Source organism: Simochromis diagramma, unplaced genomic scaffold, assembly GCF_900408965.1.
Source record: "Simochromis diagramma unplaced genomic scaffold, fSimDia1.1 OVJJ01000304.1, whole genome shotgun sequence".
Lineage (NCBI taxonomy): Eukaryota > Metazoa > Chordata > Actinopteri > Cichliformes > Cichlidae > Simochromis > Simochromis diagramma.
The window spans coordinates 16,401,614-16,427,921 of NW_024387030.1; the positions used below are offsets into that span (position 1 = coordinate 16,401,614).

At 38.3% G+C, this 26,308-nt stretch overlaps 2 protein-coding genes and 1 long non-coding RNA gene across 4 annotated transcripts; 1 reads left to right on the forward strand and 2 right to left on the reverse strand.

Moving 5' to 3' along the window:
- Positions 1 to 11,423: 11,423 nt before the first annotated feature.
- LOC120740036 (cytosolic 5'-nucleotidase 1A-like) lies at positions 11,424 to 18,421 on the reverse strand. Of its 2 annotated transcripts, none has more exons than XM_040042117.1 (6): positions 18,294 to 18,421; positions 13,258 to 13,353; positions 12,956 to 13,079; positions 12,382 to 12,513; positions 12,097 to 12,278; positions 11,424 to 11,853 (listed from the first exon to the last, which is right to left on the reverse strand). In XM_040042117.1, the coding sequence occupies exons 1-6, from the start codon at positions 18,312 to 18,314 to the stop codon at positions 11,530 to 11,532; spliced, it is 879 nt and encodes a 292-aa protein (XP_039898051.1). In that variant the 5' UTR covers positions 18,315 to 18,421; the 3' UTR covers positions 11,424 to 11,529. The 2 variants fall into 2 exon arrangements, with proteins under 2 accessions (XP_039898051.1, XP_039898052.1); XM_040042118.1 differs by having other exon boundaries at positions 18,290 to 18,419.
- LOC120740037 lies at positions 15,719 to 17,567 on the forward strand. The gene is made up of 2 exons (XR_005697313.1): positions 15,719 to 15,885; positions 16,150 to 17,567. It is a non-coding gene; the product is annotated as an uncharacterized LOC120740037 (long non-coding RNA).
- Positions 18,422 to 24,129: 5,708 nt separating the features above from the next.
- LOC120739796 (cytosolic 5'-nucleotidase 1A-like) lies at positions 24,130 to 26,158 on the reverse strand. The gene is made up of 4 exons (XM_040041687.1): positions 26,153 to 26,158; positions 25,907 to 26,030; positions 24,656 to 24,828; positions 24,130 to 24,453 (listed from the first exon to the last, which is right to left on the reverse strand). Exons 1-4 carry the CDS (start codon positions 26,156 to 26,158, stop codon positions 24,130 to 24,132), a joined length of 627 nt encoding a protein of 208 aa, XP_039897621.1.
- Positions 26,159 to 26,308: the final 150 nt, after the last annotated feature.

Genomic DNA, 26,308 nt, shown 5'->3' on the forward strand with positions numbered 1-26,308 from the left:
TGACATCGGGATGTCATTTGGGCTGGAGAAGTGTAGTCGGATGATAACAAAGAGAGGGAAGGTAGTCAGAACTGAGGGGATTGAACTACCAGAAGGCAACATTGCAGACATAGAGGACAGTTACAAGTACCTGGGGATCCCGCAGGCGAATGGGAACCATGAAGAGGCCGCTAGCTGCAACCACCAAGTACCTGCAGAGGGTCAGGCAAGTCCTGAGGAGTCAGCTGAACGGTAAGAACAAGATCTGGGCTATCAACACCTACGCCCTGCCCGTGATCAGGTACCCAGCTGGTATAATAAGTTTGCCAAAGGAGGAGATAGAAGCCACTGACATAAAGACAAGAAAGCTCCTTACCATGCATGTAGGGTTTCACCCCAAGTCCAGCACCCTGAGGCTGTACGCTAAGCGGAAGGAAGGGGGCCGGGGACTGGTGAGTGTCAGCACCACAGTCCAGGATGAGACAACGAACATCCAAGAAACATTGGGAAGATGGCCCCAACTGACCGAGTGCTCAGTGAATACCTCAGGCAGCAGAAACCCAAGAAAGAGGAGGGAGACGAGGAACCATCATGGAAGGACAGGCCCCTGCACGGTATGTACCACCGGCAGATAGAGGAGGTGGCTGATATCCAGAAATCCTACCAGTGGCTGGACAAAGCTGGACTGAAAGACAGAACAGAGGCACTAATCATGGCAGCACAAGAACAAGCTCTGAGTACAAGATCCATAGAGGCTGGGGTCTATCACACCAGGCAAGACCCCAGGTGCAGGCTGTGTAAAGATGCCCCTGAGACAATTCAGCACATAACAGCAGGGTGCAAGATGCTAGCAGGCAAGGCATACATGGAACGCCATAACCAAGTGGCCGGCATAGAATACAGAAACATCTGTGCCGAATATGGCCTGGAAGTTCCGAGGTCAAAATGGGAGATGCCCCCAAGGGTGGTGAGAATGAACGAGCTAAGATCCTGTGGGACTTCCAGATACAGACAGACAAAATGGTGGTGGCTAACCAACCGGACATAGTGGTGGTAGACAAACAGAAGAAGACGGCCGTAGTGATCGATGTGACAGCAACATCAGAAAGAAGGAACACGAGAAGCTGGAGAAATACCAAGGGCTTAGAGAAGAGCTAGAGAGGATGTGGAGGGTGAAGGTAACGGTGGTCCCCGTGGTAATCGGAGCACTAGGTGCGGTGACTCCCAAGCTAGGCGAGTGGCTCCAGCAGATCCCGGGAACAACATCGGAGATCTCTGTCCAGAAGAGCGCAGTCCTGGGAACAGCTAAGATACTGCGCAGGACCCTCAAGCTCCCAGGCCTCTGTAGAGGACCCGAGCTTGAAGGATAAACCGCCCGCAGGGGCGTGCTGGGTGTTTTATATATATATATATATATGCATCATATCAGTCTTTGGGTGAGATAAAACATCTTCCATCTTCATCCTCTACAATGATATTTTATTTAAAAAATGATGAGTAAAAGTCATCAGCAGCTTTATCACTCATTTTTGTAACTTGGTCCTCAAATCATGCTTTAATCGGAGTGTCTGTCCTTTACACATAAAAAAATAAATTTTAATTCAGGCTATTGAGTCAGTCTAATTTGGCACAATAGGAAACATTTGAAGGCCAGTTTGTGTTTATTCAGTGTGTTAATTTTCATATTTCACAGTCACGTTGAGGTTACACACAGTTGAGATCATCCAACCCGCTGCTCCACCAACACTTCCAAACAATGCAGTGGCAACCCATGACAGACCTGCTGCACCTGCAGTGAAATCACATTAGACACTATTAGCTGTTTGTTATACTTGTGCAACATGAGAAAAGCTTTTATTCTTCATTGTCCACACCCTGATTTACATACACTATTTTACTCATGACCCTTTATTTATACAGATGCATGCACAAATAGTGTTTCATATCTTTGATAAACATCAACAGCCAAAGTGGACTAAAATAGTACTCTTAGGTACTATTAGGAAAATATAATAAAATATGTCTATTGTTTGTTTTGTTTGACACGCACTTAGAGGGAGCTAGTGAGAGAGAGAGAGAGAGAGAAAATATATTACAAATTATTCAGTTTACCCCATGACTGCAAGATTGCTACGAGACCTCCTGCTGCAACTCCACCTCCACCAGTGATTGCCAAGTATGACATCAGTTTTGGCAGCGATGGAGCCTGCTGCTATTCCAGCTGAAGTGAACCCCAGTGTAGTCAGAATGGCAGGAGTCAGAATCACAGCTCCAGTAGCTCCTAGATAAAAAAGTTTAGATTAAAGATTTTCATATCAAAATTACGCTGTGGTTATGTGGTTAATGTGATGGCATACCTGCAATCGTAACGATGCCCTACCTGTCAATGAAATACAAAAAGATATCAAGAAAAATTTGCAATAAGTGAATAATAACAATTCATAAACACTGTATAAACGGAATAAAACTATTACTAAAAATATAGACTCACATGTCTCTTCCCAGTCCATGTCTATGCTTTCAAAGATAACTAGATGACACAGAGAGCTCAACTGCAGATACTAAATATGTTTCAACCTGATGCAGATTTTTTACTTTTTCCAAGCAATGGCCACTCCCATTTCTAGAAAACAACACACCCTGACAGCAAATATGAACAGAGGAGGAGCAGCATAAGGATGCTGTTTTTTAAAAATAGCATGAACACTATTATCTGTATATATACAGTGGCTTGCAAAAGTATTCAGCTCCCTTGAACTTTTCCACATTTTGTCACATTACATCCACAAACATGAATCAGTTTTACTGGAATTCCAAGTGAAAGACCAACACAAAGTGCTGTACACGTGAGAAGTATGTGTGTGTGTCTGTGTGTGTGTGTGTGTGTGTGTATATCTATCTATCTATCTATCTATCTATCTATATATATATATATATATATATATATATATATATATATATATATATATACACACATATGTCTTGCATGTCCATGCTTTCAAAGATAACAATCAAGAGCTCAGCTGCACATATATAAAGACATACCTGATGTATGTCTTTTGCTTTTTATCCAAGAACTGCCACTCCCGTTTCTAAAGGAACAATACAAACCAGATAAAGGAGGAGCAGCACAGGGATGTAGTTTTTAAAGAAATAAAATAATTATGGTTATCAAGTATGGTTCATAGCTGTGGAAGCACAAACGTCTTTGCCACATAAAAAAAACAAAAACATATCCCTTTACAATGTTCCACATGAAGTCATTTGCGGTGATGATCGAGCATCTCAGAGATGTTAAAAAAAAGGCTTAGTTTTAGATAGTTTTAAAACATGAGAAGTTGAAATGTGCTCCTATCATTTCTCCTTCATTGATTTTCAACATTTTGCTTCTCATGCTCAAGTATCCTTGTAGTTCATCACTCCAGATTAGGTGAAAATGATTAGGATTAATGCAGTATAATAACACTTTCATGAAACTGTGTCCTGTCATGATCTCCAGTGCTGCCATTTCGTAGGATCTCCTGTCCTGTCTCCTCAATCAATGGTTGTTCTTATAACTCATTTCACCTTCTGCTCTAATGTTTGTTGTGATAAGCCTTTTATACTCTCCCATTTTATTTCTGTTTCTGTTTCTCACTGTTATTCATAACAGGCTTAAAACCAGAATCGAGGTATGACTCAAGCATGTGAAGAAATTTTACACTAGTTGGTACCATCTGTCTTTCCTGTATTACATCCCACACCCCAAAGACTTGAACAATTAAGATTACATTATAATTGTTTGTTTTTAAGGATTTTTTGAGAATAGATAAAGTTATAGATTTACAGATAGTGACTCTTTTAAGCAGCCTAAAATAAAGTGACAGTTTGTTATTATCAAGCAATCTATCATTTCTTTATTTTGTGCTTCACAGGTGTTTCATACCTGATGTAGCTTAGCATGCAATAACTCGAGCTCCTCAGAGTACAGTATTCTTCCATCCCTGCTTGCAAAACTGTGAAACATTGTACAAAGTTTTGTAGGGAAACTAAACATCCTCAGTAAACATCAACACAAGGTGTTTTTTTCTTAGCTGAACTGTGGCACAGCAGTCAACTTCAGGTGAAAGACCCCGGAGTACACGTGAAATCACAATGAACGCACAGTAAAGTGACCTTTAGTGGGATTTTTAATCTTGTTTTTAATTTTAATCATACTGTGTTTAATATAAGTCTGCAGATGAGGACGTTAGAGCACCACAGCTTGCAGCACACAGCACTGTGCTGATTCACAATAATGCAAGGAGAGGTTTCCTCCTAAGCAAACAGAACATACAACAAAAGGAAAAACAGGTCATTCAAACTAACCTGCCCTGACAAATTAAATGTACAGAACTTGTTTTGAAGTAAGAAAGAAAAGGCCCTAATGCTTTATTCATCTGATTCCTGAATGTAAAGGAGGACTGTTCATGAGTGAGGCTTCATCACATTCCATTGCTGTTGTCACTGCAGTCGTGTGATGTCGCAATTATGTCTGAACAACTACCAGAAGTTAAAAGTGCAAATGTAAATAGAATAAGTAGGATAAATAATAAATAAGCAAGAGCAATAACAAACATAGCTACATGTCAAACATTCATAAAAGCTTTAATATTTAAAAAAAAAGTATTAGGAAGCAATTTGTAAGGCAATAGTGAAGTTTCTGCTCAGATCTCCATGAACTGTTCCATGACAGAAAAAAACACTTTGGTCTTGCCTGTCCAAACAACATTGTTCCAGAAGTTTTGTGGTTTGTTTCGACAAAAATAATACCAGCTTCAATAAAAATGCATTTAAAATGTTCATTACTTCATTGTCTTATTTTAAATTATTTAAAACAATGCAAAGGTTAAACCCTAGGTCATCTATTCAATTCAATTCAATTTTATTTATATACTGCCAAATCACAACAACAGTCGCCTCGTGGCGCTTTATATTGTAGAATCGATCCTACAATAATACATAGAGAGAAATACCCAACAATCATATGACCCCCTACGAGCAAGCACTTTGGCGACAGTGGGAAGGAAAAACTCCCTTTTAACAGGAAGAAACCTCCGGCAGAGCCAGGCTCAGGGAGGGGCGGGGCCATCTGCTGCGACCGGTTGGGGTGAGAGAAGGAAAACAGGATAAGACATGGTGTGGAAGAGAGACAGAGATTAATAACAAGTGTGATTCAGCACAGAGGTCTATTAACACATGCTGAGTGAGAAAAGTAACTGAAAAGGAAAAACTCAATGCATCATGGGAATCCCCCAGCAGCCTACACCTATTGCAGCATAACTAAGGGAGTATTCAGGATCACCTGATCCAGCCCTAACTATATGCTTTCGCAAAAAGGAAAGTTTGAAGCCTAATCTTAAAAGTAGAGATAGTGTCTGTCTCCTAAATCCAAACTGGAAGCTGGTTCCACAGTAGAGGGGCCTGAAAACTGAAGGCTCTCCCTCCCATTCTACATTTAAATACTCTGGGAACAACAAGTAGGCCTGCAGTGTGAGAGCGAAGTGCTCTAATAGGGTGATATGGTACTATAAGGTCATTAAGAGGTGTTTGGATTCAATTCTGGTATTAAGAGGAAGCCAAGGAAGGGAAGCCTTCATTGGCCTGTCAATACTCTTCCTACAATATTTTGTAGGAACTGAAGGCTTTTCATAGAGTTTTTAGGACATCCTGATAATAAAGAATTACAGCAGGAGTAATTGTTACTAAAAATGTTCTTTGTATGGTTGTGTAGATATTTCCTTAAACATTATAAGTGATTTATGAGGACTGATTTAGTTTCAAAAACATCTGTGGAAACATTTTGCACAAGCTTCATGGAATATTACATTCAAATGAATGTACTTTAATCATGAAAAACAAGGACTCTTCAAACTGAAAACAAACTTTTGAGCAGTAGTGTATATTGCATGTTTGTATCTAACTGTAGCTGATCAAGGTTTTGAAACAAAGACAACTTTTTAGCTCTGTATTTTAACAAAAATTGAGCCAAACTATTCCAACTCCGATGAAAATCTCTCCCTAACAAGTCCACTTTATTGCATGCTCATTGTTTTTTTCTTATTAGTGGCTCATAGCTGTTTAACAAATCAACTTTTGCATTCTTATTAATACTGATCTGTCACACTTATCTGTGGCTCATGGTTGCTTAAAGCTCATGTCTGTACTTGACCACAGAGGCAGAGCATCATTCAATCCTGCCAGCTGCCTGTCTTGGTAGCATTTCAAGGATGACAGACTCCACTTTCTCTGCAGCAAGACAGCTCATAACGTTTTAACAGTGATGTGAACATTTGGGTGTGCCATCAGCTTTTGATCAGCTTCACTCATGAAAGAATTTTCATATCTAAAAGCCAATTTTTTCTGATAAATAATTTTAAAAATCCTTTACTTTGACCCATTTTAACACTGTATTAGAAAAAAAACAACAAAACTTCCAGATCCCAAAATTAACTCAATCACAAATTTTTCATGTTTGTTATTGTATTTGCAGCTCAGCAGGCCGAAGCAACTTTAAACATTTTCAGAAGCTGTCTAATTTTTCTGTTTGTCTTCAAAGTTTAGGAGCTGTGTCTCAGTTTCACTAAGGTTCCTCTTATGACGCTCTCCCTCCTCGATTTTTCAAAAAGGTTTTCCTCACTATAGCACCATTTGTACAATCCATTGTAAATAGTAGTTTGTCTTCTGGTGTTGTACCTGTGAATCTTAAACATGCAGTGATTCAGCCTCTACTCAAGAAACCTGCTCTTGATCCTCATATTTTTGCATATTACAGGTCTATTTCCAAACTGCCTTTTATCTCAAGCATTTTTGAAAAGGTTGTTTACAAGCAATAAATGTACTTTTTAGAAGAACATGGTATTTTATAAGTTTTCCAATCTGCTTTTAAAGCTTTACATAGTACCAAATCTGCCCTTTTAAGAGTTTTTAACGATGTGTTTTTAGCAGCTGACTCATGTGACCGTGTTATTATCATGCTTTTAGATTTAACTGCTGCCTTTGATACAGTGGATCATAACATTTTAATTTCCCGTTTAGAGCAGTTGGTGGGTGTTAGGAGTACCGTTTTAGGCCCGCTTCTTTTCTCCCTATATCTCCTACCCCTTGGCTCTATTTTCAGGAAACATGGGATTTCTTTCCACTGTTATGCTGATGACATCCAGATTTATTTTCCTCTTAAAAAGATAAATGGCTTCTCAGAAGACCCTCTGCTCAGATGCCTTGATGAAATAAGGGCCTGGATGGCTTTGAACTTTTAATGAGCAGAAAACAGACGTGATGGTTTTTGGTGGCACTTCTGAGACCACTACTATAGATCTTGGTTAGCTGGCACAGTATGTTAAACCAGTCATTACTAATCTGGGAGTTAAAATGGAGGCATCTTAAACTTGAAAGCCAGGTCAGAGATGTTGTAAGATCTAGCTTTTTTCATTTGAGGCAATTAGCCTTGTGGGGTTAGTGATGCATCCATTAGGTGTCTGCAGGTTTTGAAGGTCTTTTAACTGGAACAAAAAAGTCTAAGCACATTACCCCCCTTTTAATTTCAAAACATATTTATTTGCTGAAGCCTTTGGCACTGTTTAAGGGAGTTGACTCAGGTTGTTTTAACATGTTTTATTTTATTTATTTTTATTTTATTTTACTTTTCTTATGCTATTTGCATATGTACAGTACTTTGTAAACCCTGGTTTTATGTTAAAGTGCTTTATAAATAAAGCTGGTATGGTATGGTACAGAAAATGTCTAAATATTTTCAGCTGAGGTGTAATAAGATGCTTTGTTTTCTTTCTTGTGTTTCAGTGACAGCCTTAGCCATCGCAGCCAGGGCAGGTAACAAACCTATTTGCTTATTTATTTATTTTTATCTCTAAAACTCATAGGTGAAGTCGTACATATCAAGACATGTATTCATTGTGAAGCATCCTGATGATCAGTAACCAGGTGTTTCTTCCTGTTCTCAGGGTAAAGCTTGGCTGAAATCTGAGTGCTGGTAATGCTGTTGTGTTTTTTTTTTTTAGAAAACACATGAACACTGTCAAATTGTGCAACTTTGAATAAAGCCCTAATAATGAAAAGCATTTTAAAGTTGTGTTCTGGTTATTTTTATTATTTTGTTTATATTTTATTATTCTATTTATTTATCTGTTATTTGAAAATAATAATACATTGATCATTATTTTTATGTAATTGAGTACCAAGGCTGACATACTTGCTTTTTATAACTGGCAGAAATAAGGCGATCATCAAAGCTTGAAGTGAAAACACAAAGTCATACACACTGAGTGTCGCACATGATACAAATTCTACTTGTAAGCATAAATTATTTAGATTTTTTTTCACTGCATTTTATCTACTGATAAGAAAGTGATATCTTGCCATCTGGTTATAAATATTTCCGACATTAAAACTGTTGTGAATGACGAACTGGCATTTAATCTGACGCAAATCTCTCATGAAGCTACAGCCACAAAGATACTGGTTTCTTTATTTTATACATGTGACCCTTTCGTAAATACTACTAACACCACCGCATTTACCAATATAAGCAAAGATAAGAAACACAAAAAACAGAAATCACTCTCCAGTTTGTGTTGCTCTCTGTCGCCCTCTGTTGTTCAGCTCTGAACATAAAGTTTTGTTTCCGAGGAAATGAAACCTTGCTTGCTATAAAAATCAGGCCATTTCAGAGCAGACACAGGGCAGATAAAGACATGGACCCCGGTGAGTCATGTCTTGTTTTGATCCCTTCTGGGAGCTGCTGGTTTCACCTCAGCAGGAATAGCTGCAGGCTCCTACGCTGCAGGCATGATGTCGTCTGCTGCAGTTGCTAATGGAGGAGGAGTGGCAGCTGGAAGTGTGCTTTACAGTCAGCAGGTAAATTAATAAATAGATGTTTCATTAGGATTTTAACTTGCAACAACATGCAAAAAGAAAAAGTTCATCAAAATATCATAATTTTAGATTAGATAATTGCCTCTGTTGTATGCTTTTGACAGCTTCTTTGTGTCATGGTGCTGCAGGTGGAGCTGGTCTGTCAGCTACTGCTGGTGCTGCTGTGGCTGGTGCTGGAGCAGCAGTGGGATGGTTGGTGAGTTTCATCAGCTGAAAATCATGAAGAACTCATATATTTGCTTTATGCCAAAACTGGAAGTCTTGTTATTCTGTCAAGATTGTTTTTAATCATTGTGTTGTGTTTTCATGATGATAATTTTTATACATTTATATTAAAATTAACTATTATGGTGCAAAGCTTGTGTGTATCATTAGCAGTGTTGGTCAAGTTACTTGAAAAAACTAATCAGTAACTAATTACTGATTACTTCCCCAAAAAAGTAAACAGTAATTAGTTACTGATTACTTATTTTCAAAAGTAATTAATTACTTAGTTACTTAGTTACTTTTTAAAAACACGATTTACAACCTGAAGAGGTGATAAAGCGATAGATCTTTCAGCCCAATTCTACTTTTTCTACATAATCCATCATACAAAATGTAATCAAATGGAAAAGTCTCTTTTTTTAACTTGTTTTATTAGTTTTAATCTTTTAACTTTATGCATCAAGCAAAAATTTAATTATATGCAACATTCTCTGACTTGAATAAATTAGTTTAACATTTAAACCTATTTTCTGCACATTCCAGCACATAAAATAAAATATTTTTTGTGTTTACACTCTTTCAAATAGATGCAAGTAAAACACAGCAGAAAATAAATAAAGTCAAAGACTAGCGGTCCTGTTGCTCTATTTTCACCTGTAAAGCAGGAGTGGGGGTAGGCGGAGGTTTACCCTGGTGCAGGTGTGCCGCGGTCAGTTGAAGAATCCTCGAGTTTCTCTGTGAGTTTCCCATTACGTCGTTGCGCACTCGGTGCCTGCTTGGAAGTTTAGGGGTTTTTTTCGCTGTAAAAATAAGTTTTCTTCCCACGCACAATGGACACTAATGTTTTTGTCACTTTTTATGGAATCAAACTCAAAGTAAGGTCAGTACTTCCACGCTTTAAACGCTGCACGCTCATACTCTCTCCCACAATCGATATGTGATCCATTGTTGATCTGCACACAGCTGTTGTCACTAACGGCGCACTCGCTTACGTCACTGTCCTGAGACATTCTCGCAAAAAATCACGGTTTTAGTAACGCAGTAACGCAGCGTTCCTACGGGAAAGTAACATTAATCTAATTACCGTTTTTGCAATAGTAATCCCTTACTTTACTCGTTACTTGAAAAAAGTAATCAGATTACAGTAACGCTGCCCATCTCTGATCATTAGTACAGCTAACTGTGTTCAATACACTTAATCCTTTGTGAAAGAGTAAAGGGATAAATGTGAGTATTAAGTAGTTTTAGTTTAAAAAGCTCATACAGGCTACTCCACCTTCTAATGTTACAGTCCCTTGGTGCCTTCTTTCCAGGCCTCTTAAATCATCCCAGGTGAACAAGTGCAATGATCAAGAGGGGAGCTGCTGCTAACTGGTGTGACTGATAAGATCTGACCTATAGTGCTTCTCAGGGTTTATCATATGAGGGAAAGCAGGGGATACACTTGGACTTCAATAAAAAAGCTGAACCAGACTTCCTGTATAGAGGTGTCCGTCCTGCAGATCAACAATCCAGCCTGTCTTATCAAAGCAAGAAACCTTCAGAGGTTGCAAAGGTACAGACATTCTGTATTTTTCACGAGTTGTCATTGCCGATTTCCATCCTCTATACTCAGTATACTGTTAATGCCTTTGTATCTTTTAATGCCTGTTTATGTCTTTATACTAGACACTATAAAGTTGGTGTGAAGGTGGAATTCAGTGAAGGAATCTAAGCATCATCAGCTTAACTTCAAATTCACCTCTATTTCACTTGATGTAACGTAACTCTGATCACAGCCACTGTAATAGACGGGCTCATAGATGGACTTTTAAAAAAATCTTAAACTTTAATTTACATTTGACCTTTTGTATTGTCTTTATTGTCTATCTGAGTACCTGAAGTTCTGTTTATTTAAGCCCTTTCTGTACAGTGCTTTGTGACTGCTTGTCTATGAAAAGTGCTTAATAAATAAACCTTACTTACTCTCTTTTGATTAACAGCACATATTTCAATAATAATACTTTGCATCTTCATCCTGAAATATTGTTTCTGTGTGAGGAAATCCAAGTCTGCTATTGCAGCTCTATCACATAGTACAGACTTTTTTTTTTTTACATAAAATATTTTTTATGAACATAATGCCACAAAAAATGCTTTCATCACTTCTGCCATCCCTTCTGATCTGTTGATTCAGTTGTTGAAGTGGTTTGTTTTTCACTCAACAGTGAAAAGAAAACCATCAGCTGATTTTCACAAACAGCTGATTTACTAAGAAGCATTTGATAGAATTCAAAATTTATAAAACAGTGATACTGTAGAAAAAAACACAACAGACCACAGATGAGATAAAGATGTTTGTTGGTTAATTTATTTGCATTTATGAAGCATTATGGAAACATACTTTTCAAGTTCACATATTTCCAGCAGTTATAAAATCCAATCAACAGATTGCTATTTATTGTTAGTTTGGTAAGGCACCAGGCATGCCACTGTGCCGACCTCCAATGCAGCACCAACGTGACACTGCTGGTCATCAAAGAAGATGTGAGGCTTGATCCTCTGCAGTGTAGGACCTTTGTTAGCCCCTCCCACAAACACAGCTTCATCAATCTCCAGACCCCAGGTGCGCAGAGTGTTTAAAGCTCTGTAGCCGTCACAGCCTGCCCCTCGAGATGTCACCAGGTAGGTACGAATGGGACACTTCTTGTACAGGCCTCTATTATGCAACTTTTTCTGCAGTTTTATTAAAACCTCCAAGAATCCTTTGAATGGTCCCTGAATAAAGAAAAGAGAAGAAGAGCAGAGACTCAACACATGACAATCTGGTCAAGGCAGGAAAGTGCATTTGGATAATTTAGCTGATATCAGTTTATTTGAATGTAATTAGCAAAGATTTTCTTTTCTATTATTAAATATATATTGCTTATAACAGTGCAGAAGGCCAACATAACTATAACCACGGAGTTAAATAAGGTGTTTTTTAAACATTAAAGAAGTTAAAATGTGTTTCTATTATACCTCTTTCATTGGAATTTTGACATTTTGCTCCTCATGCTTCAAGTAATTATGTAGTCCACTCTGGAACACGAGCTCTGACTCATTAGAGAAGAGGACAGCGTCGCCATCAAAGGCAACACGCAGCTGATTCTCAGACTCTGTGATGATGTTTGTTGGGGTGAACATGATAGCAGCTGCTACACCTGATGCAGGGACATTCATTCACAGTAACACACAGAGTCATTAAAGTACAACAGCAGAAACTGCACTTTGTCTTAAAATTAGCACCACATTTAACACTTTTACCTTTATTCAAAGCTTCCTGAACCTTCAACCTGTTTGGTTCATCAGACAGGTACAGGTGGGTTTTGTTTCTTTTTAACTCATTCACAAGTTGATCTTCAGTCACTGGTAACAGAGTGATAAGTTCTCCCAGCCCTGCAAACAAGAAGGGATGAAAAGGCTGCTGGACAATCTGTTTTACCAAAACTGTTTAGATTCATCAGAGTAGTGTTAGCAATAGTGTTACTATTACTTACTTATATCTATTATTTTTGTATTTTAGAGTACTTACACTTTCAAGTGTATTCTACTTTATAAGATTCTGTTTTAGTGTTTTTGTTGTCTTATTGTAAGCCTGTCATTAATCTATGTAAAAATTTGAAGGGCATGAAAAGTGCTGTACAAATGAAGCCTGAATGATTTAGAAAGGGTATTGGGGTAAACAAGAGTTGATCAGAATCACTTAGAAGTGGAAAGATTGTCTCAGTCTCAGTCTAATTGTTTCCATTTATCCATTTTCTCAAAATTTAGAAGTTTCCTCATAAGACACATGTATTTGAAATAATAGTAAGTGTGTTTGGAGGTATCATTAACTCACCATGTTCAGAGATCCGATCCTTGAGAAAGTCTGATGATGAGCTGTCATCGATGAGTTTGACTTTAAAGAGCTCCTCACTGTCAGGGTAATGCTTTGTGAGTTCAGCATTGACTGCCTTCAGAGCCTGAGAGCAGGACAAGGAAGAGAAATTAAATTTGAGTGAATGTTAAGTAACTGTGTGAGTGCAGTATTTGTGTGCTGGTTTCTGTGGTGCTTTTTCTTATGTGGTATATTCTTATCTTTCACATAACCACTGCATGCAATTGAGTGTGTGTGTGTGTTTTCCCCTCATAATATATGACCTCAACAAATTTGAAGGCAGGGCCATAGCCCTGCTGTTCTTGCTTGAAGAGGAGTCCTGAAGACATGGCAATGGTGACGGGGATCTCTGGTTCAGACTGAAGGAGAAAAAAATGTTTCCCACAATTCAATAAAGACATTCTTTTGCATAGTTTAAAAATAAATTGTCAACAATTTTCTTATTTGACCTCTGCACTCATACAGTATGTTATCTCACTATTTGCACTTCTTGCTTGCTGATTTAATGCTTTATCTGTACTTTTGTAGGAACTTGTTATGAATCAGTTTTCAACCTTAAATCTTTCTCTGTCTAGAAGATCTTGTCACGGTCTGCAGAGACAGGCCGTGCGGTGGTGTGTGTAATGGACCCAGGTGCGTACACAAGTGAGTAGACGGGAGTGAACTTAACAGAAAGCGAGCCTTTATTATGGCTGAAGACAAAGTGTACAAGCAAAGCAGGGATAGCGTGACTAAACTAGACTATAACTAAACTGGGAAAACGAGTACTGTGACAAACTAAGAAGACTCAGAGACTATGATGATCACTGCAAAGACTGACCAGGGAACCATGGAGGTGAGAACACAGACGACGCTACACAGACTACATGAAACACAGAGACTAAATACACATGAGGGATGATCAGGGGAAGTGGCCACACATGGGAGCACAGCTGACACACATGAACCTAACGACAGAACAGGAGAGGTGAAACTGAATACACTGACATTGAATACAGACTTTCAAAGTAAAACAGGAAACATGGAGATTAGACATGACATGAACTAAACATAACCATGCAGACATGACTCATGACAGGTAGACGCACAAACCAGGGAGACGGAGTACAGGGGACGATGACAGAAGCGACAGACAAGAACTTGACAACACAAGACACACAGACATAAACACATGAAGGGCAAGGGAGGCTTAATACAAGGGTAATATAATTACAAATGAGCTGGAATAACTTAATGAACCTAAACAAACAATAAACATCAAAATAGACTAAACACAAAACACTGGGTCGCACGACCCAGGACCATGACAGATCTTTTTATTCACTGAGCAGCGAGTTGCCACTACTGCCATTCAATTTTGTCTTCTGCTCTTGGGTCTGGTGTGATAACTCTTTATACTCTCCCACCTTCTGTTTCCCACAATTTTTCCTAGCAATCAATCTGAGTTAGTTAGTGAAAATCATCCTACAGAATTGTTTTTTAGTGACAAGGAAGGATATGATTTCTGTTCAACACATAAATATATTGTGGTGATGAGTAAGTAAACATCACACTGCATACTTTCATGCTCGTGCTTCCAGCATCTTGTTGTTAACACTCGTTTGCCGTTCACAAACACACATTACCAACAACAACAACACTGCAGGACCTAGTTCAGCTTTTAAGTCGGCGAGGTGTGATTGTGATGGCGCTCAGATGTATGCCGCCCCTGTAGTGGCACCACAGACCACCACAGACCACAGAGTATAAGCATGTTTAAAAGATGCTGCAAAAAGCTGCATCCGGTCGGACGGGAAAACACACAAACTCGGATGAGTGTGTGGCGGAGGTGTGGTTCCTGGCTCAGCTGCAGGGGAGGTGTGCTGCAGTGTATAAAAGGCCCCAAAGTTCATAGGTGAATTCTATTTGAGCTCTGATACCAGTGTTTGCAAGTTTGTATAAGTTTCCATACTGTTCATTTAGCATTCAACCTTCTGTTAGTTACAGTTACTAACAAGAAAATGTGGTGCGGTCGCTTTAATATTTTCCTTTTTTTTTTCTTTTTTTTTTCTTTTTTCTCTTTTTTCTTTTTCTCTTCGTAGCTTAAAGAGTCGGCTCTTTTCCACTTAATTTATTTTCTAATTTTAAAGCAACTTTGAAAGAATGGCTGAAATCTCATTTCAGTTCACTCTTTTTAATAATTTACTGTCTTGGGTTTTTAAGGGAAATTCTTACATGAATTACATTATGACTATTGATCGTGATAACAAATTACACCTCATGTCACAGTTGCAATTGATCTGATTTTATTGATTTAGCAGTGAACCACCTACAAAACTTACCCAAAAAACGATCACTGCCAACAGTTCTCTTTAAAGGGACAGAGAGTAAGCAAAGGCAGTAGTGCCTTGGGAATCTGTGCAGCTTTGGAGGCAAACTGCACAGCATAGCAGATCTACTTTCAAATGATACGTTCATATTCATGTTTCCACTCATTATATGCATATCACAGAAGTGGCAGCTACTACAAGATTCCTCTGTACCCTAAACATAAAAAGGTCCAGGGGAATCTTGTGTTCAGAATGACTAAATAGAACGAGGTAGGATGAGGTAGCTGGTACGTACATGCAGTGTCTTCATTATTGCAGAAAAACAACTTCGCTGTTTCTTTTCATTGCTTCAGTGGTCTGCTGTGTTTGCATTTGTTGTCTCCTGACTCGTCTCCCTGTCTTTCCCTGACTCATTCTCCCTGTTAGGAGTCCTACCACCCTCTGGGAGAAGACTTCAGCTTCGGTAGCAGTGCACTGATTGGCTTGCTGGTGATCGCGGTGGCCATAGCAACTGTGATTGTGACCAGCCTGGTGCTTTTGAGGAAAAGGCAATATGGCACAATCAGTCACGGCATTGTGGAGGTAAGCCACCTGTTTTTTGGAGGGCGCATAACCACACAGCAGAGCTCTCTAATGAACTGTGGCTCTTCTTATTCCAAATATCAGCTAGCTATTAAATTATCAGGATGTATATGAATAGAGCTGGATATGGAAATGCAAATTAGATTATTGTCCCCCTGCAGCATTTATGTATGCCACAGCATGAAGAGTTGTCATATGTAGGCCTTTGTAGTGGTCTTATTTTTTTAAAAAGTGCATCTGTCTATCTATCTCTCTATCTTGCAGGTTGACCCCATGCTGACACCAGAGGAACGACACCTGAACAAGATGCAGAACCACGGCTATGAAAACCCCACCTACAAATACCTAGAGCAGATGCAAATCTAACCAGAGCCTACATGGGGTGCTGTAGAGTCTGATAAGAGGATGGCAACCAAGGGGAGCATACTACTGACCAACATGATGCTATTGTTAAAATCATTTGCATACATCCAAACTCCATTTACTGGTTTGTTCAAAACAATCCTTAAGTAATGCTACTACTTCTACTACTGCTACTATTGTACTAAAGTGCTCTTTTTGATCATGTTTCTTTTTAAAAGGTGATGTATTTGCCAGTTTGCATAATGGAAAATGTGATTCTGCAGATTTATCTGTAATTATCATACAGCTATCTCAGATCAAGATGTATAACTTTTTTTTTCCGGACATTTTTTTTTTTTTTTTTTTTTTTTTTTTTGGAAAGGCGAATCATATTAAATTTTATTATTTTTGAGCAGCCATCAATAAACCCGCTTACTAGACACTATGCTTTTGTTTCCCCATCATGCAAAGTGTCATTCATGCAGTTTCTGATGGTATTCTCAAAACTAATTGACGTTTTGTTCTTTTTCCTCTCGATAGATTGCTTGTATATGAAGGTTCTTTGTACCAATTAAAACGTTTAGTGAAACAACAACTGAGAAAAAAGTAAAATCATGAATTATTTACTTTCTGTTCTTTGTTATGATAACAAAATGCTGTATACATATACAACTGAAATATATATAAGAATAGATGTTTTTATTCCACCTTTTTCCCCCCAGGGGAGACGTTATGAGTTGGTTTAGGGTTCTTAGCTTTGTGGTCGTGAATGTTTGCAGGCACACAATAAGAAAGCTTCGGGGAAGGTGTGCACAGGCCCCCAGCTCAAATACATCTCACAAACCCTGCTCCAAACCCCTTACTAAGTGAATGTGATGATGTATTCCCTTCTGCCCACACAAATATTTTATCAATAGGGAAGTTCAGTAAATAAAAAGACTTACTGACATGTGTTACATAGTTGAATGTATTATGGAAGCCATTTCCATGCTATGTATTTCACAGACGCCCTTAAGGTTTTAATTTCAGTGTAGTGTCACATAGACTGAGGTGTGCAAAGACATACCACAAACAGACAATGCTTTGTTTTTAAAGGGGGTTCTTAAGTGTTGCACACCTCATCTGAAGTAAAAACACAGTCTAAGTGAGGCTACTCTGAATACAAATTTAGGAATGATGTGCATTCATATTCTAGCTAGCTTTGCTGGTCATAAAGTAAAGAATAGTATGGAAACTTATAGCAGTGCTAGTCCAGAGGCACAAATAAAACAATATGCGTAGTATGGAACCAGAAATCTAGGAAATGACTCAGTCTATCCCTTTTTGTGAAAAAAAAAAAAGTATGAATTTTGACTGGTACTAATTTTTTTAAATTTTTTTTATTGGGATGTGTAACAAATTTTGCAGTGTTGATTTTAGGATTTTGGCATTGGGACATGCTTGGGCCGGCCATACATCAAAGGCCACGTCCCGCCACAGAGTATAAGCATGTTTAAAAGATGCTGCAATAAGCTGCATCCGGTCGGACGGGAAAACACACAAACTCGGAAACAATAAGTTCCATTCGAGCAGCCTTTCAACGCCTCTCTCTGTCTCTCGCAAGAAAAATTGACCCACACAACAAAGTAAAGCTATTTTTCGGCTACGAGCCGACAGGGACCCCGCCGTATTAGTCAGAGGTCCCTTTACTACAGTTCGGAGTCGTGGACCTTCAGTAATAGTAATAAATCACACAGCAATAGTACATTCACGTTGTTGTAAAAAGCATGATAATATATTAAGTAATCCAAAGTATTCAGAATATGTTACTGTCATTGAGTAACGTAACGGAATACGTTACAGAATACATTTTGGGGCATGTATTCTGTATTTTGTAATGGAATACATTTTAAAAGTAACCTTCCCAACACTGTTAATAGTGCACAGCTTTCTGGCATAGTGAAAAGAAAATCACAAAGGATGGCACACCATTATCCACCAGCAGAGCATATCTTTCACTAAGTTGTTAAAACTACTACTTAATTGCCACACACCAGCATATATTAATACATTAAAAACTGACTTACTGTAGTTCTGCCCTCACTCATCGTGCTTCTTAAAGTAGGAACACAGATAGAAATAAACTTGAATTTCCTCTGTTTGCTGACTGCAGAACTGCTGTTCTTCCTTTTTATTTTGACTAGAAAAGCTACGTCATAATGCAGAACCTGTGGAGCCTGTGGAACCTGTTGCCATGCCATTTGTTTTGATTGTTTGATGGTGGTGTGACAAGTACATTGTGTCTGAATAACAACAAGAGTCATTTCTTATGAACTGAAAGTAAAACAAAAATTAATCAGATCAATTAGGACAATTCTTGACATTTTTCATTTTCACAAAAAAGGTGTTAAACATTTAAAGAGTTGCAAAAGCAGAAATGATAACTGTCTTCTTAACCATCAATACACAGTTATAAGGACAGGATATGATTTTGTGTACAAGTTCTTAAAGATGGATGACTGATAGTCAGGTTTAAGGGTGCAGTCAGGACTGAGCATAACTGGCATCTCTTTAGTTTTTCTCTGTTTTGGTTTACATTTAAAAAGAAGACTGGCCATTTTAATGTCACCTAACAGATTATCATCATGATATTCCATAATTACTGGGAGACCAAGGTAATGAAAAAAAATATGCTGCCAATGCTTCCCCTCAGCATCCAAGTAGATACACCAATTGTATCAAACATCACCTCATTCTCGAGTTATCACATCAACACCCGGGGGATGACAATACCCTTCAGCCTTTTGTGGCTGATAGGATAAAAGGTATGGGGGTGGGGGGTTCTCGTTTTTTTTACTCTACCCTGTTTCTTATGACTGTAACTGGGATTAGTTCCTGATCTATGTTTTGCAAGCAGTTTAGAGGAGTCAGGAATAAACTAGTGTAACAGGTCTCTAAAAGATTCTTCCTGATACAGACCTGTTACACTACTGTTATACCTGTTGTATCAGCCTTTTTCTTTGTTTAAGCAAAAATAATCTTAACCATCTCCAGTCAGTCTAGAAAAACTGCTGCAAGGCTCTTAACAAAGACATGAAATAGAAATCAGAATCAGAAAGGGGTTTTATTGCCAAATGTTGAGCAGGTTTACAACATTAGGAAATTGCTGCGGTGCTTCAGTGCAAACATACTGTTATAAATTGCGGTTAAATAGACATGAAAAAATAAAAGTAAGAATAAGAATTAAAAGTGCTACGTAGAAAGATATATGCATGAGATATACATGAGATATATACATGAGAATAAGAATTAAAAGTGCTACGTAGAAAGATATATGCATGAGATATACATGAGATATATACATGAGAATAAGAATTAAAAGTGCTACGTAGAAAGATATATGTATGAGATATACATGAGATATATACATGAGAATAAGAATTAAAAGTGCTACGTAGAAAGATATATGTATGAGATATACATGAGATATATACATGAGAATAAGAATTAAAAGTGCTACGTAGAAGATATATACATGAGTGCAGGTGGTGATCAGTGCCAAAACATGGAATCATGCAGTGAACACAGCGTAGGGTCATGTGTTAGTGGTGGGAACAGTCATACGGTTATTGTTCATGTGTCCAACAGCAGAGGGGAAGAAACTGTTCTTATGGCGAGAGGTTCTGGTGCGAATGGACCGGAGCCTCCTGCCTGAGGGGAGCAGGTCGGATTACAAACTATACACAACTATTTTGGTAAAAAGAATGGATGCTGTAATGCCTTTATTAATCGATGAAGACCAAACAATTTTTTGAAAAATAGACAAACTCACGATAATATTAGGATAATATTAGGAGAGCTTTACATATCATTGAACACATTAATAAAAGGAAAAATAGCTATCAGTTATTCTTAGCCTAGATGCTGAAAAAGCTTATGATTCGGTGAATTGGGACTTTCTCTTTCTAGTAATGAAAAGATTTGGTTTCCGTAGTGAATTTATAAAATGTTTCCAAGCCCTCTATTACTTTCCTACTGCCAGAATTAAAATTAACGATAGTCTCTCCAATGTCATATTTTTAGAATGTGGATGTAGGCAGGGGTGCCCGGCAAGCCCTTATCTCTTTAATTTGTTTATCGAACCCTTAGCCCAGGCCATAGGTCAGGAAACATCATTAAAAGGGATTGTAATAGGAGGGGAGTAGTATAAGGTACGTCTATACGCAGACGATGTCTTAGTAACAATCACAGATCTCAGCTCAGGTGTACCAGTATTAATGAGGATGTTAGAAACATATGGCTTATATTTAGGTTATGTTCTTAACGTCAATAAAACACATGTTCTGGCATTTAATTTTTCTCCAGATCAGACACTATTGTCAAAATTCAAGTTTAAATGGAAGGCAACTACTATTAAATACATAGGAGTGTTTCTACACAGCAAATTCAAAAGTGTTACATTTTTTGGTGTTAATAGTCTCCTTGCAAAAGTAGAGTTAATTTTACTCTAAGCAGAGTCACATTCTTTTAATGTAACTCTGAGGTGTAAAATGATAGTAGTTAAAATCGAGTGTTAAAAATGAGTGTTTCTCTGTCAAATCTGGAGGTGTTACAATGGAAACATTAACTCTTGACCTCTTAACTCTGAACTCCTACAGGGGCTATGACACCAATAGAGTAAATTCACAGACTCCGCCCCCAGCACGGCTCCAATCGAAGCTGAAGTGAAGCCGTTTCAGAACATTTTGCTCTACATATTTGAGTTGTTTGCCATGCTTGGTAAGTCATCTTTTCAAAGATTGTTTCAATTATTATTATTAGCTTTTACTTCTGTGGCTCTTTGGAGTTGAGACAAAGCTGTGTGAAAGGCATTAGCCATGTTGCTCGCTGATAGCATAATATTCATAATATTCTGAAAGGTATTGTTTGCGGGCAAGTACCACAGCCTTGAAAAAAAGCTTGCATGTGAATTTTCAGTCAAACCTTTGGTCAAATACACCTAAAACAATGTCTAGAATGTGAAATGTTGGTATAATGGTGCTACTTGAAGCCTGAAAACGATCGCCCATAAAAAAACGAGCAAACAGCAGTAGCGTCCTGACTGGATTCTACGTTAGCATAGATCCCTCCAGAGTTTTGTGCACACGGTTTAGGTAAAAATTAAAAAGGTTGAGGTTTTACATTTAGTTCAGTATTACCTGTTGCCTGTGTCTTTGTCTTTTGGGAAAATACTTTACACAAGTAATGGCTCAAAGAGGATTCCTTCTTTTTCTTTTTTTTTTTTACTGTGCTGCAATTGTTTACTGGATTATTTGTGCCATTAATTAGTGTCAACTAATTTTTATTCAATCTCCGCACAGGATATGCTTGTGAAGAATATGGGGAAGAGCAGAAGTGCGTTGAAGTTCCACAAAGGGATGAATGAAGGACATGCATATTGTATTGAAGAAATAAGTGATGAGAATGCTGTTATTTGCATTTACCATGTCAGACCTTTTGATAAACAAAATTCTAATGAAAGTGAGAACATGTATACTGTTACATCTTTCAGAAAATGTTTTGAAATTGTGGTGCACAGTTCAGAATAAATGTTTTTCAAAAACCATTGCGTCTTTTTAGTAAATGTTTATTTCCAAAAGAAATTTCTAGAAGTTCAGAACAGTAAAATTCCCGCTTTTTAGAATGAATTAGAAGATAACTCTTACGTAGTAAAACTAAAATACTCTTTGAGAGTTAATATATAAACTCTTAACACCAAGTGTTAAATTATCAACTCCAGACAGATTTGGTGTTTAACACTAAATCAGAGTTAACGTACCAACTCTCCAAAAAGAGTTAAATTAACACTCTCTGGTGTGGACCCCATATAGACACTTTAATAGTGTTGAAATCAAATCCGACAGTGTTAATTTGGACATGCTGGATTTGCTGTCACAACTGTGCGATGTTTAATTACAGTCATACTAATAGAGAAATATACAGTCACCTTAACATTTGGAGCCTGCTCCCTCTTGACTTCGGCAACAGGATACAAATAATTAAATTGAGCATTCTTCCTAAATTACTGTATCTCTTTCTTGCTTTACCCATACCGATTCCTGAGAAGCAATTCAAGGAATGGAATAAACACATTTCAAGATTAATTTGGCTCAACAAAAGAGCAAGGGTGAACTTCTCTACTTTGCAGTTGCCGAGGGAAAAAGGCGGCTTGGCTCTACCTTCTTTAAGGGATTACTACTTGTCTGCTCAGTTGAGATTTTTGGTGTGTTGGTGTAAACCCATCTTATTGTGCAAGGTGGAAGGCGATTGAGATGTCTCTCTCGGGCACCCCGATCCAGTCTAGGCTTGGCCACGCAGCCTCTGAGTTGGACAATATTTTGACAACCAGCCAATGGGTCAATTTGACATTAAAAATATGGAGGGGAGTGGTCAAGCAGGCACAACTTGAAGAGGAGATAAAACATCTGAGGTGGCCAGCATACGACCCTGAATTTTTACCTGCCATGACAGCAAATTTAGACAATCGGCATGGCATGGTATTACTGCTGTACAGTTATCTCAAAATCAAAAATGATGGCTTTTGATACCTTATGTAAGACTTACGACCTCGAGAAACAAGACTTCTTCTGATACTTGCAATTTCGGGACTATATTGGTAAAAGAATAAACAGCTGTGTCCTTGGAGACTTCTCGATTGTTAACATCTTCATTGATGCTTATGACTCCGGGAGCAACAAAGCCCTGATAAGTAAACTGTACAAATGTATGATTAAGCTAAAAAGGACTCAACAATTTACATAAAACAGAAATTGGAAAGAGAAATGGACATTGAGATTACAGAAGACGAGTGGACAAGGACTTGGGAAACACAGTTCACCACAACTAACTCCAACACGTGGCAGGACTTTTGTTGGAAGAACATTATACATTTTTCCATATTACCTAAACAAAAGTCTAAATTCAGTGCTACACCTGCACTGTGCTGGAGAAACTGTGGGGAAGTCATGGCAGACCATGGACACATATTCTGGTCCTGCCGGTCCATACGACCCTTCTGGTTGGAAGTTTTAAAAAAAAATTCCAAAAGCACCGGGATTCAATGTGAGCTGTACATTCGCATCAATGTATCTGGGATGTTTTGCAGAAGATTTAGTTACAGATGAAGTTTATCTCCTGAGAATTCTTTTGGCATCTGCGAAAAAGGCTATCCTCCCACTGTAAGTCTTTTTATTTCTATAGTGAAAAACATCAGATTGGTGGAATGTATGGCTTTCACCCTGCGATTTCAGAGGGACTTGGGAAGGAGACGTTGGAGAAAATGGCTGGGCTTTACAAACTGTGGCAGCATTATTTAATGCATAGAACTTGCAATACTATAGTATTTATGTGTATATGTATGTATGTGCAGATGTATATGCGTGCATATATTTGTCTTCCCATGACCTCATAATATTTTGGGGTTTTTTGTTTCCCCTTTTTTCCCTTTTGCTGTATAAAAATGTTCTTAAATAAAAAGTATAAAAATGACTTTCATGTAAGCTTTAAATTTCCAGTTCATCAACTGCCACTCAGCAGTCTTTGCCTTATCCTCTTCCTCTCCTTTCTTATATTTTTTTCCCATCTCTGAGTGAAGTTAGCTCTCATTCTGTTCTCTCCCTGTGAAATACAACTCAAAGACCTTTGACTGAGGATAAAATGTGATATATTACATGCTATGTCAGAGTTGGAGTAAGCTGATTTACTAAAAAGCATTTGATAGAAAAAAAAAAAATTACAAAAACATTGATACTTCAGAAAAAAATACAATAATGCCCTAGATGAAGATGTTTGTTTCTTTATTTATTTGCATCTTTGAAGCATTATGGAAACATACTTTTCAAGTTCACATATTTCCAACAGTGATAATATCCAATCAACAGATTGCTATTTATTTTTAGTTTGGTAAGGCACCAGGCATGCTACTGTGCCGACCTCCAATGAGGCATCAACATGTCTCTGCTGGTCATCAAAGAAGATGTGAGGCTTGATCCTCTGCAGTGTAGGACCTTTGTTAGCCCCTCCCACAAACACAGCTTCATCAAGCTCCAGACCCCAGGTGCGCAGAGTGTTTAAAGCTCTGTAGCCGTCACAGCCTGCCCCTCGAGATGTCACCAGGTAGGTACGAATGGGACACTTCTTGTACAGGCCTCTATTATGCAACTTTTTCTGCAGTTTTATTAAAACCTCCAAGAATCCTTTGAATGGTCCCTGAATAAAGAAAAGAGAAGAAGAGCAGAGACTCAACACATGACCATCTGGTCAAAGCAGGAAAGTGCATTTGGATAATTTAGCTGATATCAGTTTATTTTAATGTAATTAGCAAAGATTTCTTTTCTTTGATTAAATATATATATTGTTTATGGCATGTGGTGTTTTAAAATGTTTAAAAAAAAAAAAAGGCAAATCATACCTTCTTCATTGGCTTTTCAACATTTTGCTTCTCATTCTTCAAGAATGCTTTTAGTCCAACCCCCTGGAACTCATTAGAGAAGAGGACAGCGTCACCATCAAAGGCAACACGCAGCTGATCCTCAAAAACTGGCATGTCTGTCTTTGGGGTGAACATGATAGCAGCTGCTACACCTGATACAGGGAGATTAATTCACAGTAACACACAGAGTCATTAAAGTACAACAGCAGAAACTGCACTTTGTCTTAAAATTAGCACCACATTTAACACTTTACCTTCATTCAAAGCTTCCTGAACCTTCAACCTGTTTGGTTCATCAGACAGGTACAGGTGGGGTTGTTCTTTTTAACTCACTCACAAGCTGATCTTCAGTCACTGGTAACAGAGTGATAAGTCTATCCAGCCCTGCAAACAAGAATGAATGAAAAGGCTGCTGGACAATCGGATTTACCAAAACTGTTTAGACTTATCAGGATTAGTGCAATAGTGTTACTATTACTTACTTATATCTATTATTTTTTAATAACTTGCTTTTAGAGTCCTTACACTAATAAAGTCCATCCATCCATCCATTCGCTTCCACTTATCCTTTTCAGGGTCGCGGGGGGCGCTGGAGCCTATCCCAGCTGTCATAGGGCGAGAGGCGGGGTACACCCTGGACAGGTCGCCAGTCTGTCGCAGGGCCAACACACAGGGACAGACAACCATTCGCACTCACATTCACTCGTGCATTCACACCTAGTGGCAATTTGGATTATCCAATTAACCTATCCCCACAAGCTGCATGTCTTTGGACGGTGGGAGGAAGCCGGAGTACCCGGAGGGAACCCACGCAGACACGGGGAGAACATGCAAACTCCACACAGAAAGACCCCGGCCTGATGGTGGAATTGAACTCAGGACCTTCTTGCTGTGCGGCAACAGTGCTAACCACCGTGCCACCGTGCTGCCCTAATAAAGTATTCTCCTTTATTAGATTGTGTTTTTAGTTGTTTCGTTTTCTTATTGTAAGCCTGTCATTAATCTATGCAAAACTTTGAAGTGCATGAAAGGTGCTGTACAAATGAAGCCTGAATGATTTAGAAAGAGTGGTGGAGTAAACAAGAGTTAATCAGAATCACTTCGAAGAGGAAAAAATTTTCTCAGTCTAATTGTTTCCATTTATTCATTTTCTCAAAATTTAAAAGTTTCCTCATAAGACACATGTATTTGAATTAATAGTAAGTGTGTTTGGAGGTATCATTAACTCACCATGTTCACGGATCTGATTCATGAGAAAGTCTGATGATGAGCTGTCATCGATTAGTATGACCTTAAAGAGCTCCTCATTCTCAGAGTAATCGTTTCTGAGTTCAGCATTGACTGCCTTCAGAGCCTGAGAGCAGGACAAGGAAGCGAAATGAAAATTGAGTTAAGGTTGAGTAACTGTGTAAGTGCAGTATTTGTGTGCTGGTTTCTGTGGTGCTTTTTCTTATGTGGTATATTATAATCTTCCACAGTCATTAACATCTAACCACTGCATGCAAATGTTTCAAAATTTATCAGTGTTAAATTAATCTAATTAAATATGGAAAAATTCATATGTTTCTGTTTCTGAGCCTTTGCATCCAGGCTGATTTACCATGACGACGCTGATTTTTATTGCAACTCAAA

Excerpts from the sequence above, each read along its gene's own strand:
- LOC120740036 (XM_040042117.1), bottom strand. The coding sequence starts at position 18,314 with ATGAGTGAGGGCAGAACTACA. Across the intron at positions 12,514-12,955 it reads GGATCGGATCTCTGAACATG|GGCTGGGAGAACTTATCACT; the intron begins GTGAGTTAATGA and ends TCTTGTTTGCAG. Across the intron at positions 12,279-12,381 it reads TCAGGAAGCTTTGAATAAAG|GTGTAGCAGCTGCTATCATG; the intron begins GTAAAAGTGTTA and ends TCCCTGCATCAG.
- LOC120739796 (XM_040041687.1), bottom strand. Across the intron at positions 24,829-25,906 it reads GAATCAGATCCGTGAACATG|GTGTAGCAGCTGCTATCATG; the intron begins GTGAGTTAATGA and ends TCCCTGTATCAG. Across the intron at positions 24,454-24,655 it reads TTGAAAAGCCAATGAAGAAG|GGACCATTCAAAGGATTCTT; the intron begins GTATGATTTGCC and ends TTCTTTATTCAG.